This window comes from Carya illinoinensis, chromosome 10 (genome assembly GCF_018687715.1).
Source record: "Carya illinoinensis cultivar Pawnee chromosome 10, C.illinoinensisPawnee_v1, whole genome shotgun sequence".
Lineage (NCBI taxonomy): Eukaryota > Viridiplantae > Streptophyta > Magnoliopsida > Fagales > Juglandaceae > Carya > Carya illinoinensis.
Window position 1 is genome coordinate 2,171,081 of NC_056761.1, and position 20,419 is coordinate 2,191,499.

The 20,419-nt window shown below is 37.0% G+C and overlaps 3 protein-coding genes across 6 annotated transcripts; 2 read left to right on the top strand and 1 right to left on the bottom strand.

Annotated features, from left to right (window-relative positions):
• Nucleotides 1–419: 419 nt before the first annotated feature.
• On the bottom strand, nucleotides 420–4,460 carry LOC122278022 (myosin-binding protein 7-like). Of its 2 annotated transcripts, none has more exons than XM_043088075.1 (4): nucleotides 3,961–4,460; nucleotides 2,029–3,639; nucleotides 1,136–1,182; nucleotides 420–768 (listed from the first exon to the last, which is right to left on the bottom strand). In XM_043088075.1, the coding sequence occupies exons 2-4, from the start codon at nucleotides 3,421–3,423 to the stop codon at nucleotides 666–668; spliced, it is 1,545 nt and encodes a 514-aa protein (XP_042944009.1). In that variant the 5' UTR covers nucleotides 3,424–3,639; nucleotides 3,961–4,460; the 3' UTR covers nucleotides 420–665. The 2 variants fall into 2 exon arrangements, with proteins under 2 accessions (XP_042944009.1, XP_042944010.1); XM_043088076.1 differs by lacking the exon at nucleotides 3,961–4,460 and adding an exon at nucleotides 3,755–3,950.
• Nucleotides 4,461–6,085: 1,625 nt separating this feature from the next.
• LOC122280029 (cell division cycle 20.2, cofactor of APC complex-like) lies at nucleotides 6,086–9,793 on the top strand. The gene is made up of 5 exons (XM_043090983.1): nucleotides 6,086–7,434; nucleotides 7,820–8,095; nucleotides 8,331–8,600; nucleotides 8,705–9,286; nucleotides 9,405–9,793. Exons 1-5 carry the CDS (start codon nucleotides 7,294–7,296, stop codon nucleotides 9,546–9,548), a joined length of 1,413 nt encoding a protein of 470 aa, XP_042946917.1. The 5' UTR covers nucleotides 6,086–7,293; the 3' UTR covers nucleotides 9,549–9,793.
• Nucleotides 9,794–13,146: 3,353 nt separating this feature from the next.
• LOC122279406 lies at nucleotides 13,147–16,570 on the top strand. Of its 3 annotated transcripts, XM_043090051.1 has the most exons (3): nucleotides 13,147–13,381; nucleotides 13,602–15,100; nucleotides 15,189–16,570. In XM_043090051.1, the coding sequence occupies exon 3, from the start codon at nucleotides 15,200–15,202 to the stop codon at nucleotides 15,998–16,000; it is 801 nt and encodes a 266-aa protein (XP_042945985.1). In that variant the 5' UTR covers nucleotides 13,147–13,381; nucleotides 13,602–15,100; nucleotides 15,189–15,199; the 3' UTR covers nucleotides 16,001–16,570. The 3 variants fall into 3 exon arrangements, with proteins under 3 accessions (XP_042945985.1, XP_042945984.1, XP_042945986.1); XM_043090050.1 differs by having other exon boundaries at nucleotides 13,602–16,570; XM_043090052.1 differs by lacking the exon at nucleotides 13,602–15,100.
• The last annotated feature ends 3,849 nt before the right edge of the window (nucleotides 16,571–20,419 follow it).

Here is a 20,419-nt window from a genome sequence, read left to right on the forward strand (position 1 = left end):
TTTGGTCGGTTGAGAAGGAAACTGCACAAAATCAGACAAGAAATACCACATATGCTCCGACAGCGCCATTTATCTCTTATTCAACCCAAAAGTCAGAACAAAAAGGTGGGACGATGGGGGGTTGTTCAATCCTATAAATAATAAAGCTAGAGAGAGGGAGGACGAAAGAAAACCCTTGCCTGAACGAGAGATTGTTCTTGAATCCTACAAGAATAGACACTGCATACTTCCGATGGTAAATCGTACATGAGATTATGTGCTTGAATCCTACAAGAATTGACACTATATATATATATATATATTTTTTTTATGGAAATCATACATTTTTTTTTTATAGGTTTTGACATGTTTAATATTATCTTCGAAATCATACATGAAGATATAATATACAGGAGGATTGTCATGAGACAGTCAGGAACTTAACTCCAAGTACACGAGCAGGCATGCCTTTACCATATAAATGTTTCGCCAATCAAGGAGCAAAATACAGTCAATCACATGAAATGAAACAAAAGAATACCTCACAATTCAACCACTTTTGCAGCAACCAAGAACCCAGAAAAAGAATGTAAAATCTAAGCATAGAAGTCGTAATCAGGAATTCACCAGCTGTCCACAAGCACAAGGATAGACACCCAATGGATACGGAAGAATCGAGAATGCATTTACACTTGAGTGCTTGTAAGACATCTCCACGGCCTCACACGAGGGCCCTTGTCTAGAAGCATTAGCAAGCCCATAGTGCCGGTTGAGAGGCCACACATGTACCTGCAATATTATAAATGCAGCAAATAAAGAGACTAAACTACTTTTATCAATCCAGACTTAAACACCACTACCAAGAGGGGAAGATCTCCAGGTCAAAAAATGTGTTACTACCCTAAAAAAAATGCATGTAGTTCCCGGGATAATCACAAAATTAATAATCACTCCAAATTGAGTATAATTATCTTTGTATAGGGAAAAAAGAGAATAATTCTCTTTTACTACAAAGGATTGTTTTCTCCCGTTTCAGATTCCAATTTTCTCCCTTTCTGGGTTTTGGACCTTTTTCTCTGACATTTAACATGTCTCACTGCATAGAGGGGGTTTGCAGCTAAATACAATGTCATCTGTTGAAGAACAAGGCACTTACTTGCTTCGACGAGATCTCTTTTTCCAGAAAATAAATGAGGCAACCCACTGAACACAAAACACAAAAGATAAAACAAAATATAAGTGCTAAAGCTAAAATAGTTTTTTCTCTTAGGAAAGCTCTATAATGCTAAGTTGATGGAAAATCCAAAGTTGCTGAAATAGCTATCACATTTTTTTCTATAAGTAAAGGCAAGAAATGGATATCACATTTACCTGCTATAAAACAGCAAAACTATTATAATGAGTTTGAGGTCTAATATAGGATCAAGGGATAATACAGTTCAAGAAAATGCAAATATTATTTCAGCTTCCAACATATAAAACTGTAGGCAAATGGTTGAATAAAGGAAAGAAACCAGAAGAAGAAATAAAACAAGAGCCATATTTTTGCAATTGGAAATATAGCTCAATAAGGATTCAAAGTAGCTATTGTGTTCACTGGGGACAAATAGCTGACAAATTTCTTGTGTTAACTACGATAACATTGACAAAACTGTTGTGAGCAAAATGAACGGGTGGAGACAGATAAAGAAAAGAAAAGAGATTAAAAAAACAAAATGTAGTCAACTAATCAGAGTATGGAAAGCGTGGTTTAGAAAGAGAGGAGCTGCAAGATGTTAATAGCTCAAATGCAGCAAATATGAGAAGAATTCTCTACTTAAAATTCTAGTTCAGTTGAGTAATTTTAAAAACTGATTTTTTTTTTTCAACTTAAAAACCCAGTTCGCATAAAGTTGTAAGATGCTAATCATTCCAGCAATTTAAAGATACTAATAAAAGGACATAAAATGCACTGTGGCAGTCATCCACATAATCGTATTTTGGGGCTAGAAGTTTTAATAGAATAATGTAATTTCCCGTTGGTCAGCACCAAAAAGTTTCCAGAATTACCTTAAAAACTGATATAAATGAAAAGCTTCCTAGAAGAGATGGCTTCTTTATAGTAATTTGCCTTTCCGGTGACATTTCCTTGCACAATTGTTGAGCTATTTCTTTCAGTAATACCATTTGAGCTTTATCAGTACGCATGGAAATGATTGCCTGCCTCATTGATTCCCTGTCTGCCTCAAGTGCCTGAAGCCTCAAATAGAGCTTCTTAATGTCTGGACCCGCATGATCATCCCGATTCAGTGACATTGGAGTGGTTACATATTCTTCAGAAATACCAACTCCAGCTTTGGGATTGGTAAAACCACCATTCGATACTCCATTATGGACTGAGTCAATGGTATAAATTCTGTCACTCATGTCATCTGCCATTTCAGATGCATTATCGAATTTTCTTAATTTAGCGTCGTCCTCTACCTGTGAAACATCCTCTGTATTAATGAAACTGCCACTGGGCCTCGGAGATTCTGTGGAAATATCTGGACCAGTTTCTTTTACCACCCCCACGAACGAACTTGGTTCGTTGTAAAATCTACTGGAGTCTCTTGACCGCCTGGGAGAGTGACCAACTACCACCTTTTCTAGAATGTTCTTTGAACCAGAGAAATCCCCATCCAGCCGACCATTGCTGGGACTTCTCTCCATCTGGAAGACTCTATCTTCCAAGTTCTTCAGCTGGTCTTTAGCAAAAGGGTTCTCACCAAATGCATATTTCTCAACATCATCTCCATCATTTTCATCATCCAAAGGAGCTTGGGTCTCTTGTTGATTGCATTTCAAAGGTGGGTAGTCATACATGGGGAGTTCGATTTGCGTATCAAACTCCTCCATGCTATAGTTGCGGCTAAGCCCACTCCTCTCACCCTCCACCTCCGCCTCCGTGAGCCCATAACTCATCATCCTATGCTTATAAGCCTGCACTTCACAAGTAAGCGAATGAATGATCTGCTCTCTCTTATATAACAAATCTTCCAAAGCCATAAGCTCCTGCTGGTCATGTGCCATCTTCTCCTCTGCAAAACGCTTGAATTGTCGAGCCTCCATTTGGATCTCCGCCTTCTCCCTTTGCAATCTCAATATCATCGACATGGCCTCATTTGTAGCTGATGAAGAGGCATTTCTCTCTTCCTCCAATTCAGTATGCAAATCCTGAATTGCTTCCTGTTGACTACTAACCATCTCACGGAGCAGAGCACATTCGTTCTCAATCTGAATCCTAGCATTTGAGAAGAAATCAAACCCTGGTATGGAGAATCGGTTACGCTCCTCAAACTCATCATACTTTCGTTTTACAGACCGAAGCCAAGTACCGGAAGAGCTACTGTTCAACGAACAGCTACACTCACAATTACAGCATTTCAACAAATCCCTTGACGAAGAAGATGCTTGCAAATCCATAAACCAATTTGCATTCAACCTCAAATATATCCCAGATCCAATTGCAAAAATGGATCGAACATATCAAGATATCAAGAATCTATATGAGAGACAAAAATATAATTTTTGAGGTCTCCAATCCTGCTTGACTGTAAATCCTCCATCAATGATTCCTCCCTCTCCACCCCAACCACCACCTATTGTTCCTCTGAACCAACAAAATCACACGCAAGGCTCCTGAAGAAACAAACAGCAAAATTGAAACTCCAAGAATCGAAGAACCTTTTACAAAAAAATATATATGTATACGTTAGGAAATAACAGAGAGAAATTTTACCCGCGAAAAGTATACCTGTACTTCTAGGAATATAAAAATATGTTTCTTTTTCATGAGAGTAGTCGACGATGCACGATAAATTTCCCGTGAGCCATAGGGAAAATCTCAACAAACAAAATCGGAGCTTTCCATAGAAACCACTTTCCCGGAAATTATCCACAAACAGATTTTTAACTGGAACCAACAGAACCAGGCAGAGAGATACGAAGAGAGGGGAGTACCTTGAAATAGCTTGGAGAACCATGGAGCAGATGAAGTCGTCGCCGAGAGCTAAAAATGGAGGTGATTTTTTTCTTTTTTGTTGCCGGGAAATATCTTCCTTAGAAAATCGATCCGGAGAAGAGCTAGCGGCAAAACAACCAAACAGGCGCCTGGAAAGATATTTCCCCCGTACCTTCGGGAAACGAAACGGAAACGAGGGAAAAGGAGAGCGGGAATGATGTTTCGAGGGAAAGAAATCTGAAGAGGAATATGGAGAAAGATATTTCCAAACCCTAGATTTTTTCAACTTATGTCCCTTGGCTGGAGTTGCTCTATTCGATTCGTTAAGGCCTTCTCCATTTTCGTGATCTTCTTCTCGATATGCAATGAGGAGAGAGGGAGACGCTCTGGGCTGAGAGACCCAGAACAAGCCAACGATCGCAAACGGGGAAAAAGTAGGTGTAAGAGAGAGAGAGATGGACGGCTGTCGATGAGTCAGATTGGATTTAGGATATTTGGCGGTTGTGATGTGGGTATTAGTATTACAGCTCTCGTGCATGAAAATTCGCCGGAGTCTACAACTAATAACACCTTTTTCACTGGACCATCTGGACTGTTGTAGCACGAATGTGTTCGATTGTTGTAATGTTGTCTACCAACGGTCAAGATTTACTGCGTCATATATTAATAATTATCTTAATGAATAGATTCGAACGGACGTTGTATTTTAATAAAAGATTATATCTTAAGGGTACAATGTTTTTATCTTAATGATGATTTACGATTTGAACGGATGATGTCAAAATGGTACTTTCGATAATTTTACTTGTTAAATTATTTTTACTTATTCTTTTATGTATTTTATTAATATGATTGACTGTATATTAAAAAGAGATTGACGCAACCAATTACATTAGTAGAATATACAATAAATATATAAAATAACTGTATATAATATTATTCAAATATAAAAAATACTTGTCAATTATTGTCATAAATCAATGTGATGAGAAAAATATTCTTTCAAAGTTAATGTCTGAATTTAAAATGGCATAACAGAGATAAATGAATTAGATTGCAGTATTTATTGTTATTCGATGTGATTTCTTTAGACCCTATTGTACTTGTTTCCGATTTCTTCATTTTTTAATGCAAGGATGTGCGCCCATCTTCATCTAGATGATCCCTTTGCTGGTGGCCAGTTACTTTTTCACTCCTTATCTGCAAATCACTCTTCATTTGCTCCCATTTCAAGCATCAGAGTTACTATCCTACTTCAACTTCACTATCAATGGCCCATGGGACAGGTTTCTGAGCTTTCTTGCCGAGTCATCAATTTCTCTTGTATTTTTAAGATAAGTATCAACTTCAACTGGTCCTGATTCTTGATCTATCATCCTGCATAAAAATACAGAATGAGATTGCAGACATTTCCTCATCATCTTTACCATCATTATCAGCAGAATAGTCGCTTAGAAATGTTCTCCAGAATGATAACAGCATCTCCTGCATTATTGAATGATTCATTAATTGGGGGGGGGGGGGGGGGGGGGTCGTTTCTTATCTGCTTCCAAGGCATTGAAGAAACATGTTTTTAGGACATGAAACCTCAAAAGGCAAAGCATAGAGATTCCAATCCATGGGGCAAAAGAAGCAGGACATTGAAAGCCATCAGAATGTCAGAAAAGCGTGGACTACAAAATAAGAAAGATCAGAAATTGAAAGCCGAAAGAATATTCTAAATCACGACTCTCCATAACATCATTGCAGATTTTAAACGCACGCACTGACAAAAAGAAGTTGCAGCAGAAAACAAGACCCCATGTGTGAGATATAGAATGATTGCTGGTAACACAATCTGTCGTGTGCTCCCCATGTTAAAATGTGCTGCAAAAGTTGTAATAGGACAAAACGAACACAGTGACAAGACGATAAAGGCACAAAAGAAAGAGACACTGGGGGGGCTTCTTCTCCATTGTTTTTTCTCTTGAAAAGTGGAGCTTGCATTGAAACACATTCAAGATTGAAATTTACCCTTAAAATCTTATTTTCTGAAATTCTTTTATTTTATCAAGCAATGTTTGCTCATCTTTACCATCAGCACCATCTAATAATAGTCATCCAATACACCGTTAATCATCGCGTATGAAAATAGCATAACAATGACGAAAAGCAGTCCCGTGTCTACACAAATCATAAAAACTGAACCTTCCCCTAGTGCAGATCAGAAACAAGGGCAAAAGAGGAACTACAGGCTATAGCCGGTTCATTCCGTAAAGAGATCAAGCAAATTAAAACCCTATTCTCGGAACCAAGCAGCGGATTCGAGGTGAAATAGTCCGTAGTCCCCTATCCTTCATATGCCCATCTCGTCGACTCGATCCGCACGGCCAGGCCACCCCCTGTCCATCAGCTCCTCCAAAAAAACTGCCATGTTCTCAATCGGCATGTCCAACGAAAACTCATATAACCCCAACACTTCCTCTAGCTCTCCCCCCACCGTCCACCACCTCCTTCCCTTATCCAGCAACTTAAATCTCATTTCTGTGCATAGTCAAGTCCGATCGGCCAAGCTGGAAGCGGTCGGTGACAGAGTCTACGGACGGGAAGGCCTGTCTCGCGAACAGAAAGAAAACAACAGAAATGCGCTCAGCGGAAAGAGATCAATGCCTGGCTGCCATGTTTTGACCGTGGCTGCTCATATATAAAGTTAAAAAATTCCATTGGGCCCAAAGGAATTCCTGATCATGGGCCGGTTTTTGAGTCCAAGCCCGGTGACAAGTACTAGAAGTACCCTATATGGTAGGTGACAGTCGGTTTCAGTGAGGGCCATTTCCGTCAAACTAAGTTACAACGGCTATTTTCGAATCACCTAGCCGTTGGACCCATCCAAATCCAGATCTTCATAATTTATTAATTTCCTTTCCCAGAAGACACCGATGAAGGAACAAACCACCCAAGTTTTCTAGCGCATATAAAGCCTTCATCGGTATACCCCAAGTAAAATCTCGCTCTCGTTCTCTGCAAGCAACACTAGTTTTCCAACGCTCTTACATCACCAGCAAAGCTTCATCTCCAATCTGTCTCGCTCGCTCGCTCGCTCTCTCTCTCTCTCTCTCTCTCTCTCTCTCTCTCTCTCTGTGATTTTTATTTTTCATTATATATTTTTGTTATCTACAATCTCACTTTGCGTTTCGCAGGCTAGGTTCTTGTTTTTATTTTTATTTCTTCTTCTTCTTCTCTCTCTCTCTCTCTCTCTCTCTCTCTCTGCGTTTTTTTATTTTTCAGTATATATGTTTGTTATCTACAATCTCACTTTGCGTTTCGCAGGCTAGGTTCTTGTTTTTATTTTTATGCTTTCTCCTCCTCCTCCTCCTCTCTCTCTCTCTCTCTCTAGCGTTATGGATGCAGGATCTGTGGGTTCCTCTTACAAGAGCTCCTCTCGGTGCCCTCTTCAAGAACAATTCCTTCAGAGAAAGAATAATCGTGAAAATGTAAGAATCCCTAATTTTTATTTATCAGGTAGTTTTTTGAGGTTTTGGATTTGCTTTTCTCCTCAGAATCTTTTTGTTATTTTATTTTCGATGATACATTATGATGGGTATCTCGTCTGTTAATATTTTAGTCCATGCCCTTCCAAGAAAACGAAGGAAAAAAATAAATAAATAATAATTTAAAAAAAAAAAAAATGAAAAGAAAGAAAACAAATTCTTGGTTTTCTTCTATCTTCAAAACAAATAAGAAACGAACTCATCAAGCAAGAAAAGTGAAATGGCACAAAATTTAAAAACTTGATCAAGACAGTTGTGTCTGTTATCTTTAGTTTCCAATCAAGTTTTTGGTTGGGTTTCTGATATCAAGTTTTTGTGTTGTTGACAGTTGGATAGGTTCATTCCCAATCGCGCGGCTATGGACTTCGATTACGCCCATTACATGCTCACCGAGGCGAGGAAAGGCAAAGAGAACCCGGCTGTGAGCTCTCCCTCCAGAGACGCCTACCGGAAGAAACTTGCGGAGACCTTCAACATGAACCGAACTCGGATATTGGCTTTCAAGAACAAGCCCCCTACAACAATCGACCCAATCCCACAGGAGTTGCTTTCATCGTATAATCCTCAGACCAAAACAACCAAGCCCCGGCGACACATTCGTCAGGTATAATTTTTTAAAATCTGTCAAATCTTGAGTTTAGATTCGACTATAAGAAAACTTTCAAATTTGGTCCTTCTGAACCTTAATTTTTGGGCAATGTAAGACATCCCTTGTGCTTGTTATTTTTAAAAGCCATAGCCTGTGTTTTGGTGTCTTCCGACTCTGTCCTAGTGATATTTATTCTGCGTTTTTCTTTTAAGTAGTTTTGTGTACTAATTTTTACAGTCTGAATTGACAGAGTTGTGAGAGGACATTGGATGCTCCAGATATTGTGGATGATTTCTATTTAAATTTACTAGACTGGGGTAGCAGCAACGTCCTCGCCATTGCTCTCGAAAACACAGTGTACCTCTGGGATGCCTCAAATGGCTCTACCTCAGAACTCGTCACAATTGACGAAGAAAGTGGTCCTGTTACGAGCGTCAGTTGGGCTCCTGATGGCCGGCACGTTGCCATTGGCTTAAACAATTCCCATGTCCAGCTTTGGGATTCTACTGCTAATAAACAGGTCCTCAACTATATATCTATCTACCTTAAAAAACTTTCCGATTGTTCTTTGTTCTAAATTCAAATGTGTAGTTGCTGATGATATATTTGATTTTTTCAATGCAGTTGAGGACATTGAGAGGTGGTCACAGGCAAAGAGTCGGTTCACTGGCCTGGAACAATCACATCCTAACAACAGGAGGAATGGATGGTAAAATAATCAACAATGATGTGAGGGTGAGATCCCACATCGTTGAGATCTACAGGGGACACCAACAGGAGGTCTGTGGATTAAAATGGTCTGCCTCAGGCCAGCAATTGGCGAGTGGAGGAAACGATAATCTTCTCTATATATGGGACAGATCTGTGGCCGCTTCCAATGCACCAACACAGTGGCTTCACAGGCTTGAGGAGCACTCAGCTGCTGTCAAGGCCCTGGCTTGGTGTCCATTCCAGGGTAATTTGCTAGCCTCTGGCGGTGGTGGGGGTGACCATTCGATTAAGTTCTGGAACACCCACACAGGCGCGTGCTTGAACTCGGTTAACACAGGTTCGCAGGTTTGTGCTTTGCTATGGAACAAGAATGAGCGAGAATTGCTTAGCTCTCATGGCTTTTCCCAGAATCAGCTCATTCTTTGGAAATATCCTTCAATGGTGAAGATGGCGGAGCTCACTGGACATACCTCTAGAGTTCTTTATATGGCACAGGTACCAAGTTCATGAAATCAGGAACAATATCACCTTATAGTTAGTTTATACGAGCAGGTTAATGGGATCTGTTCTGTTTTTAGATTGTTACTAACTTTGTTGTTACGTATACTTTCAGAGCCCGGATGGGTGCACAGTGGCATCTGCAGCAGGAGACGAAACTCTGAGATTTTGGAATGTGTTTGGGACCCCAGAAGTGGCTAAACCTGCACCTAAAGCGACAAACCCAGAGCCATTTGCTAACGTGAACCGTATCCGTTGAACATCCTTAGAAGTTAGAAGACGGTAATGGATTGTTGAGCTTTATTATGTGAAGAAGGTGAAGAACTTAATTTACATATTGATACAGTGTTTTGGTTTGATGTATAGATTATAGAAAAGTTTTGGACTGGGATTCGTTCTTAATCATAGCTTGATTGCTATCTATCTCAGATACCTACTTTTTAAGGAGAAATGAGATTGATTGATTACCCCATCAATGGACCAAATGTTTTTTCTTTTAACTTATTTTAAATCTCTCTCGTGGCGATCAATTATCATCTACCAACGCTGATTGGGCAATGTTTATTTATATTTTGCAACTTTTTATGTTGTTGCTTCATGTTTATTTATATTTGGATTAATATTTGCGAGCCGAGAACTTGTTATGAGAAATATCCCCCGTATTAACGCATCTTATATAAATAAAGAACTTGCCGTTCTCGATTTATTTGTTCATGGTTCACTACACGGGCGTCAAAACTATTGTGTTTTATGTTCGATGGAGTCTGACATCAAATTGACATTCATGGATATTTGGCCGATATGCCTTAAAGACTAAGCCTTAAACACCTTGCCTTTCAAACATAAGAGCTTTCAAATGTTTTCCATGGTTTGGCTTCATATCAATATATGGAACTCTTTATTTTCCCTACAATAATGATCGGATGCGTTAAGACTTGAATGCAGAAAGCATTTTAAAAAATTGAAGTACAATGAAGATGTCAAATAAATCAAATTCAAAACTGTTTGAATGGTACAAATCTAGGAAGTCAGAAGCAACAACCGAGATTGTTATACCCGAAAAATATGCTGTCACTCAGTATTCGTCTGGTCTCCGCTTTTGTCTTCATGTGTGCCAAGTAAGAGAACTTGAAACCCCCCCCCCGGCCGAATCTGTTACTGTGTCCCAGAAGATATCGAGAATCTAGACGGGAGAAAAAAATAATAATAATAATCTTTGAGGTCTCAAATCCTGCCTCTTTAATGTAAATCCTCCGTCAATGATTCCATCCCAACCACCGGCTATTCTTCCTCTGAACCAACAAAATCACACGCCAGGCTCCTGAAGAAACAAACAGCAAAATTGCAACTCCAAGAATAGAAGAACCTTTAACAAATATATATATATATATATATATATATATATATATATATATTTATATATGTATGTATATGTAAGGATATAATAGAGAGAAAATTTACCCGGGAAAAGTATACCTTTACTTCAAGGAATATAAAAATAAAAATTTTATGTACAGTTATTTTTGTGAACTCCTTTATGCACTCCAGTGATATGATTAATTATGTATTAAAAAAAATTAATCCAGCTAATCATATCAGTGGAGTGCATAGAGAGTACGTAAAAGTGACTGTATATAGTATTACTCATATAAAAATATGTTTCTTTTTATGAGAGTAGTCGACGATGCACGATATATTTCCCGTGAGGAGCCACAGGGAAAATCTCAACAAACAAAATCGAAGCTTTCCATAGAAACCACTTTCCCGGAAATTATCCACAAAAAGATTTTTAACTGGGAGCAATGCTACATACAGTCGTGGAATTGTAAACGTCGCGCAATCGCTTTGAAAAAGAGTGGGGTCCACGATTAAAAAGTTAGTTTTTTTTTTTTTCATGTGGATCCCATATTAATTCATTTTTTTCAAAGCGACTGCACGCCGCTTGCACAACCACGACTGTAAATATCGTTTCTCTTATAGAAAACCGGCTATTTTGATTATACAAAATTAAATTATATCGTCTTATTTTATTTTATATAATCATTATAATATTTTTAAATTTTCATATAAAATATAATAAATAATTCAATTTTTTTAAATTAAAAAATAAAATTAATATTAAAATAATTTTTTTAATTTTGTAAATTTACTTGTGTGTAATTCATTTATAACTAAACTAGTTTTCATTAAAAAAATATATATGACTCAATTATCTTGATTTCTTAAGAACTAATTCTGAGATCAAAATAATGTTTAAATGAATACAGATACAATTTCATAACTTCCATGGACAAACACATTTCAATTTCCAGTCTAATAATTTTCAAACTGGATTTATCTGAATGACCCTCTGTACTTGTTTCCTATTTCTTTATTTTCAGTGAAAGGATGTCGCCCAATGGCCATCTCTTCATCTACCAGATCTCTTTGCTGGTGGCCAGTTACTCTTTCCCTTCTTGTTTGCAATTCACTCTTCATTTGCTCCCATTTCAAGCAGCTGCATCAGAGTTACTATACTACTTCAAGTTACTATACTTCAAGATCAATGGCCCATGGGACAGGTTTCAAAGCTTTCTTACTGACTCATCAATTTCTCTCGTATTTTTTAAGATAAGCATCGACTTCAACTGGTCCTGATTCTTTATCTATCCCCTTCATAAAAATACAGAATGTGATTGCAGACATTTCCTTCAACTTTAAAATGTCTCTCGTGGTGATTAATTATCATCTACCAACGCTGATTGGACAATGTTTATCTATAAGAAAGATTCTACACATCATCTTACACTATACATTTTATATATTTTAATATTATTTTTTATTTTATTTTATTCTTGTTAAACTAATTGAGTTGTTATATTTATCATTCATACCCTATATATTTATCATAGAAAAAATGAAAATGAAAATTAAAATAGATATGGTGTGTGAAATGTGAGGATGTTAAATAGAATTTTCCTATTTATAGAGCTTTGCTATTCATAAGCCCCTATACCACACGACACATAATTTTAATTTTATTTAGTTTTATTTTTCTTAAAATAATTAAATTCTTCTACTAATCATCCATATACCACACATTTGATAAGAGAAAAAAATTAAAAAAAAAAAAGAGTGGTGTGTGGTGTATGAGGTTTATGAATAGAATTTTTCTTATTTATATTTTGCACATTTTAATGTTGTTTTATGCTTCATCATTTTTATACACCACACATCACACTTATTTTTATTTTATTTTTCTTAAATTAATTAATTTGTTTACTCATTATTCATACATTACACATTTGATAAAAGAAAAAAATAAAAAATTATGTATAGTGTGTGGTGTAAGGATGATGAATATAATTATTTTTTTAATACTATCAACAACTATCAATCCATTGAGAAAAATTATACACATCATTCTCACCATAAATAATTTTTTAAATTTATTTTTTTTTCTCTTGCTAAATATATAATATATGAATGATAAGAAGAAAAATTCAACTAATTTAAGAAGAATAAAATAAAAATTAAAAAAATAAAATAAAAATAAATATAGTATATAATACGTGAAAATGATAAAAAGCAAATCAAATCCATCGAAACCTTACTTTTAGAAGATGAGAAAAAAGCCTTTTAATCATTATCAATGGTAATGATAAAAAATATATTTGATTCCTTGAATTTTATCAGCAATCAAATATGAAAAAAGAAAACGAATTATGTCTATCACTTTCTTAATTGTACAAAGAAAAATAAAATCATGAGAAATTATAGAAAATTAGGAGACCTTATGAATATTTTAACTAACAATTATTCCGAAACTTCAAAGAAACGACGGCATTTTGATAGCCTGCCTATCTAATATATACGATTCTACTACATCTATCGATAATTCTCATAGGCAGAAAAGCCGACCTCCCCTTATTTTTCTCTTCTTCGTACGGCTTCGCCGAAACCCTGGCCATTTTCTTGCACTTTCCCTCCTTTGCTCTAGTCTATGAAGCACCTCTGAAACCCCGGCGCCCTTCCCTTTTTCATATTTATTTTCTCATTCGAGATTCCCTGTTGATTTTCTCTTTTGCATTTCGCTTCCCGTGTCTCTATAAGGTAAATCTCTCGTCCACGATTCACGAATAGATTTTTTTTTTTTTTGTATTTCTGCCTTTCTATTTTTTATTTTTTCGTATCTTGGACTCTTATATACTTTTGTTTGATGAGAAATTCTATTTCTTGCCCTCTCTCTCTCTCTCTGTCTGACTATTATAATCATTCATATTCTTTTTTTTTTTTTTTTTTTTTTTTTTTTTTATCCTTGGTGTCGAGCCAGCTTACTCCCACCTCGACTAATCTCAGGCTCATTCATATTCTTTTTGTTCTATTGCGTTGTCAACGAAGAAATGAGCTTGCTCATATAATTTTAAATGTGACCTCGTAAGCAAAGCGAAGAATTTTTCATACAATCTCTACCTTTGACCGAGAACCTCTGAAGGGGAAAAGCGACGACAACCGCAAGTAAGAAGCTGCGTGAGGAGGCATATATAAATGTTTTAAAATTAGTGTTCTTCAGTGGAGTTAGTGAACCATTTGGACCTCACAAGTATCATTTTTTTTTTCAATCTAGAAAGCTAGGGATATTTGTCGTTATGTCCTTCGGGCTGCTTTTTGTTGGGTTGAATAGGGCTGAACCCTAAACCATGTAAGTTGAGTATCCTATCTTTGGCGTGCAACTATTGGCTGGAGATACAGAAGATTCCCACTTGATTGGTTGTGCAACTTGAGTTTTAGTTTGGAATCACAAATGATGGAGAAGCTGATATAATCGCTGATCAGGATTTTATTTCCTAAATTGTTTACATAGAAATAACTGGTGGGAGAAGAGTATTTGCGTGGAAAAATTGTTGAGCTCGTATTTTTCATGAGAGTCGAAACGGGATTGTTTTTATTTTTAATATTACACTACAGGGTGGCTATGCTACAGTTCTCATTTTCGTCAACTGTGGTCTTGGCTACTTTTTGTGATAGTCTGGAAGAGAGATTGTTCCTAAATGAGGAAGAGGATTGGACAATGTTGAATGAATTGAGAAAAGAGAGGTATGAATAGGTGTGCAACTGCAATCACTCATGCTACACATCCTCATATGACAGCGTGCTCTCAGATTTTTTTTATTCACGCAGCTTTCTTAGTAAGAAACAAATGGTGTAGTGGGAGTTTTTAGGTTGAAATCCTTATAATCAAATGGAATATTGTAGCAGTTCTGAGTGCAAAATCTCCTGTATAAAACTTAAATTGTAATTCCTGTCACAGGTACTCACTTCATTTGACTCATCCCATGTTTCAGTTGAGCTTTATCTTAACTGTACCTTATCATTAAGTGGATGGAGTGGAATGAAAAAAAAAATGGATGATGGAGAGGAATGCTGAATGCAGTTCTCATATCACAACAATATTTTGTGGAAAGGGTCTTGTTTCCTTGACATTCTGCAGTATTTTGCACCCTGATTATTTTACCGCTCAAAATAGTTCTTTTTTGGTCCATTTGTTGCTGTGTTAGCATTTCCTGCATCTTCTTGTTGGTGTGTTTTCAATCCCTAGGGGTTGGCTCAAGTGGTAAAGGCGTTGGGCTTGAGGGTATGCATCCCTTAGGTTTAAGGTTCAAATCCCCTTGGATGCAAACAATCTCTAGAGGCCATTGGACTACTGGATTTTCTCCTTAAATTATCCGAGATGCACTTGTGGAAAACTTCTTGCCGAGGACCTGTGCACCTCCTGGATTAGTCGGGACATTGTTCCTGGACACCTGGTGCCAATAAAAAAAAAAATTGTTGGTATGTTTTCGTTATTGATATCATTGCTAGTCATCATCTCGTTATATTCACTATTTGTGTGCTTTGTATAATGTATAATAACAAGCAGATTCTCTACTGATGGTGGGAAAAAAGCAAAGACATCTTGTGGCAATAGCTAGAAACAAGAATATTACTCGAAGTGGCCACCTTAACTCGTCAAAATCTAGTGATGATCTGGATGTGCAGGGAGAAGATAGTTGGGTGATTGTGAAAAAGCAGAGGGTCACCATTTTGGTGCCTCCTCTACCTGCTGCAAAAAACTTGAAGACTCGAAACCTAGGACCAAGTCAGCTGGAAGCCAGACCCCAAAAAACAAGTAACCAAATACAACCTCCAATTGATATATGCCCTAGAATATTGTCTGTTGATGAAGAAGGAAAGTCCATGTCACTGGCTCCTGAAAAGGGTATTCAGGTTGTGAGAAAAGCTCATTCTCAAGATCTGCCAACATTAGCTAAGCCACCAAGGGAAGATTTAAGAATGGAAACAAAAAATACAAATCAAGTTGGCACCTCAAAAACTTGTGAAAGATATGGGGTGTCTGACACCTCAAAAGCTATCAAGCGACCTAGGCTATTACATTGCCCCAGTGGCTTGATTGATGGGGCCCGTGGGGGAATGTTGCTAAGTCAAAAGCTGAGGGCATCAAATCTTGAGATAAAACTTAAAAGAGCTGGGGGGTTGAGCAGGTGGTTAGCATCGCTTGGTCTGGATCAGTTTGTGAGGATTTTCCAGAGGAAGAGTGTTAATAAATTTCAGTTGGTAAATTTAACAATGAAGAAGCTCAAAGATATGGGTGCAAATGCAGTGGGGCCTAGGAGGAAACTGATACATGCCATCGACTGTGTTTGTCAGTCCTATTGTTTTGAGGCCATCTGAATGTTCATTGGATCTTGAAGTAATATGAAGATAGGAGGAAAGACACTGTCAAATGCAGCAGCCAAATTATATTGGTCAGGGACGTGCCTGAACAATTGGATATTTCATGACAGCTACTTGAGAGAGAGAATATGAAACAAACTTTGCTGCTAGTAGAAGAGGCGGTAACATTGGCTCCAGAAAGAATCTTCTGCCCTCCTGGCAACAAGCTGCAAAACTTCCACTGCAGAACATCATCAACCAGGAAGGTGACATATTGCTGGGTAACATCTGCTATCAAGAATGAGAGAGCTCATGATAGAATGCAAATTTCATCAATCGTATATGATATTATCCATTCCTTAAAAGTCCTTCAAACAATGGCACGTATAGAAAATTTATTGGTTAACAACCGATGTGCGGACTTGGTGCTGCAGTAGTAGGCCATGCCTAATCTCATGACTTGCATTCCCCTTGATATTTTTCCCCTTGCGTGCCATGACTGTTACACATTATTCTATCTGTGGTACTTGGTATAGTGGTATGCTCAAAACGAGTTATTATTGCTTAATGAATTTGGGTCTGAGATAATATGGCCTCAACTGCACCTTCAATTTATGTGAATTTCATTCCCCTACCTTTCTAGAGGCATCCATAAACTGTTCGTTAAAAATGCATTTGTCGGTGAATATATCGTCTTTTAGATGGGATCGTTTAAGAAACATCGAATCTATCATAAAAAAACTACTACTGTACCCTGAAATTATTTCTAGGATTTTTTCGAATTCTCCCCAATTTGTCAAGGACACAGCTCCTGAACTTATACCCTAATTTGCAGTGGCTCATCTGCGAAAGATTTCATGTAATAAAACGAGAGATAATCCCACTTATCATTGTATTAAAACGTAAAAAACCGCCGTTTGAAGAAACAATACCAGTCTATGCAAATCTCCAACTCGTGTTGGCTTATGATCCTCACCCACCACCCTTTCGTGGGACCTTCAATTTGAGAACCAACCCATGTTGATTTCAAGAAAATTATAACGAAGGGAAAGAAACCCGGCTACGTTGTTATCCTAACACCTACCGATAAAAATTCACCACCTATAAACAATTTCGGGTTACGTGGCTTGGATGGTTATATTTTGGACACGAGTAATGCTTCTGAGTTTAGCCCAATATTTTTTAATGGCAACAAGTGTCGCGAGTTGGACTTTAGCAATTGAGCAATAAAGAAAGGCGCTTCAGTTCCTTTGCTTGAATCTACTTATTCGACAGGGACAGTTCCATGTTTTGACGGCTCAAACCGTAGTTGTTGGGACGGTTGTGGCTGCCTTTCGCTTTGAGAACTGCAGGTCGAGTTTCTTGTCGTTTACTTTGCTGTGCTCTCCAGCTATTAATGCATGCTCCTCGCCTCTAGTCAGTTCACGCATCGACTTTTTCCGTTCTTTCTTTCTTCCTTTCATGTTTGTCCCCAGATGCAGGTTTCGGAAAAAAAGTTTATTGATTTTTTGTTTCTTCTTTATAAAGTCCAAGGACATATTCAAGGACGCTCTGATTTTAGCTAGCTATCATGATCATGGTAATCTTGTTCCATATTTGAATCTTGTTTGTACCAAATTCCTGCTATCATGCATCTTGGGTACACCTAAAACGTCAATTTAAACAAGCCTAACCCTATGTTTAATTTGTCTTCAGATATGCATGGCAGCTAGCATTGATGCGTAGCTGGTTAGGCTTACACATTATCACTGTCTTCATGTAGTCGGTGAAGGCATAAAGTCAGGTGCCAACCTGGTATAGGACTTGACACCACTAATATCAGAGCATGGGCAGGATGGGTTACAGCCGAGACCATAGAAGTTTAAGACGACCCACTAACAAGATGCCATATATCAAACAGTTTAGCTAATCAGTCACTAATCTAAGATACCATATAGAGCATTGGGATTGGACTTTCAAAATCTCTTTAAACCATTCCGTCTGCCTATCAGTTTCCCCTTGAAAAGCACCATAAAATGAGAGAATTATTTGATGTAATGCATCTTTTTCAACCGAGAGACATATGGATGCTTGAGCGCTAATGCTCTCTCCACTCAGTCACTCACCCTGACATGAAAGATCCACTCTGCTTTTAGGCCTTTGGCGTAGATTACAAAGTGCAAGTGGAAGTGAGAGGGGAAAGGAGACATTGATTCTCATTCTTTTTTCACAAAAGATAGATGTATGAGGACCCAGGAGAAGCCATGAGATTTCATGCCTCTTGCAGTCTTTATCGGACAAAACCGTGACTACTCCTTTTTGTGTGGATTTATAGCCACAAAATGTTTCTATTCATGGTATCTCTTAGATTTATGTCCCTGAAAATAGAGTTTACTGTTGGGGAGGGGCAACACTTGCTCGAAAAGACATGGAAATTGAATAGTTTTTTGCTGCTTTTTCCCCACATTCCACCGCCCCCATGTACCAGTTCTTTTCTTTCTGGGCAGATCATACTCCTATACCAATCTGCTAAAACAAACTATAGATCACTTTAAACAACGTATTGTACCAATCCTCGATCGATCCATCTGGAATCCACAACCCCTGTTCTTAGTATTGGAGTGTCCTTTCACAATTGATTTCCACAGGAATGACAACGACATTATCAAACCTAAATCTGGCGTGAAAAAGTTGATGTTGAGGATTAAGAGGTTTTCCCGCATTGTGTTTCTAATAGCTGTTGGGCTATTCCCTCAAATCACATCAAGAAAATAGGACGAAGAAATTAAAGCGGTTATAAAAATTCCGCTTGTTTATCCTTCTTAGAACATAATGAAGGCCGACCTGTCACTTCATTTGGACTTCAAAATGCTCGAGATTGTATGTGTTAAGATATATAATTTAAATAATTAAATTTACTTATTTTCACTTGCAGTTACCCTTGGGATTGTAACTATATATACAAGAACGTGAACAATGAGTATTCGATTCTTTTGTTTAGTTGTATTTAACGTTGAGAAGGCAGCGGATATGAACAATGAACATAAGCTTCATTCCCAAAGACTCGCTTCACATGCGATTGAAATTGTCACCTTCAACCATCAAATCTTGTATGAGTAAACTTTGCAGCTACACTTTGCTCGTTACATCTTCAACACACATAGTTTCTCCTCTAAAAATGACTTCTCAGACTAATTTCTAAATAAAAATTTTATGTGCAGTCATTTTTATATACTCTTTTATACATTTAACTGATGTGATTGATTGCGTATTAAAAAAATTTGATGTAGCCAATCATATTAATGAAGTGTATAAAGAATACGCAAAAGTGATTTTAAAGTTTAAACCCCTTTCCCCCTGAAAAAAGAAAAAAAAAGAAAAAAGGAAAAAAAGAAGCTATCCTAACATAGAATTGTAAGGAACTTTTCTCGACTTTGATCATTATAAGGTCAACCCATGCACGTTTGTTACTTTCATTAATGCAAGAATAACCCTAGTTTTGTATCCAAAGTAGACATACTTTGATTGCTACGTAAAACAGAAGTTGCGGAAAAAAAACAAAGAACATCTTCGAGCAATCAAAAGATTGAGATTCTATTAGTTACAACTTGCATTTATTTATTTTAAACAATAGTTAGTTTAGTCGAACTATTTATTTTAAACAATAGTTAGTTATATATATATATATATATTACCATCAGGAGATAACTCAGTTGATAAAGGTTAGAGAATCGTTCTTTTCTCTCTTACTTGAGGTAACAAGTTAGAAATAGTTTACCTTAATAAAATTTGTGAATCAAAGTTTTGGAAGCCTACATGCTGTCATCTTGGTGGGATTATGGTGATGAGTTGTTCTACTCAGATCAATAGCTATAACTTAAATCGAATGTGTCGCAGCAAGTGGGCACCCTTATGATCCCGTCCAGAGAGAGAAGCTACACTGGTAGCCACTCTCCACTCTTTTTTTTTTTTTTAAACATATGTATATTTTCGTTTATCAATTGTTGTTCAAAACATAGTATTTTAATCATGAAAAAATATAGTTACAAGCATAATTATGCACTAATCTGTACATCAATGTGATGTGATTGGTCAAAAAGTAGATTTTATTGAAAACAATGTTAATTTAAATTTTAAGTATGAATAAATTAGTATTGATATACAGACTAATAGCTATAACTTAAACCGAATGTGTCGCAGCAAGTGGGCACCCTTATGATCCTGTCCAGAGAGAGAAGCTACACTGGTAGCCACTCTCCACTCTTTTTTTTTTAAACATATATATATATATATATTTGTTTATCAATTGTTGTTCAAAACATAATATTTTAATCATGAAAAAATATAGTTACAAGCATAATTATGCACTAATATGTGCATCAATGTGATGTGATTGATCAAAAAGTAAATTTTATTAAAAAAAGTGTTAATTTAAATTTTAAATATAAATAAATTAGT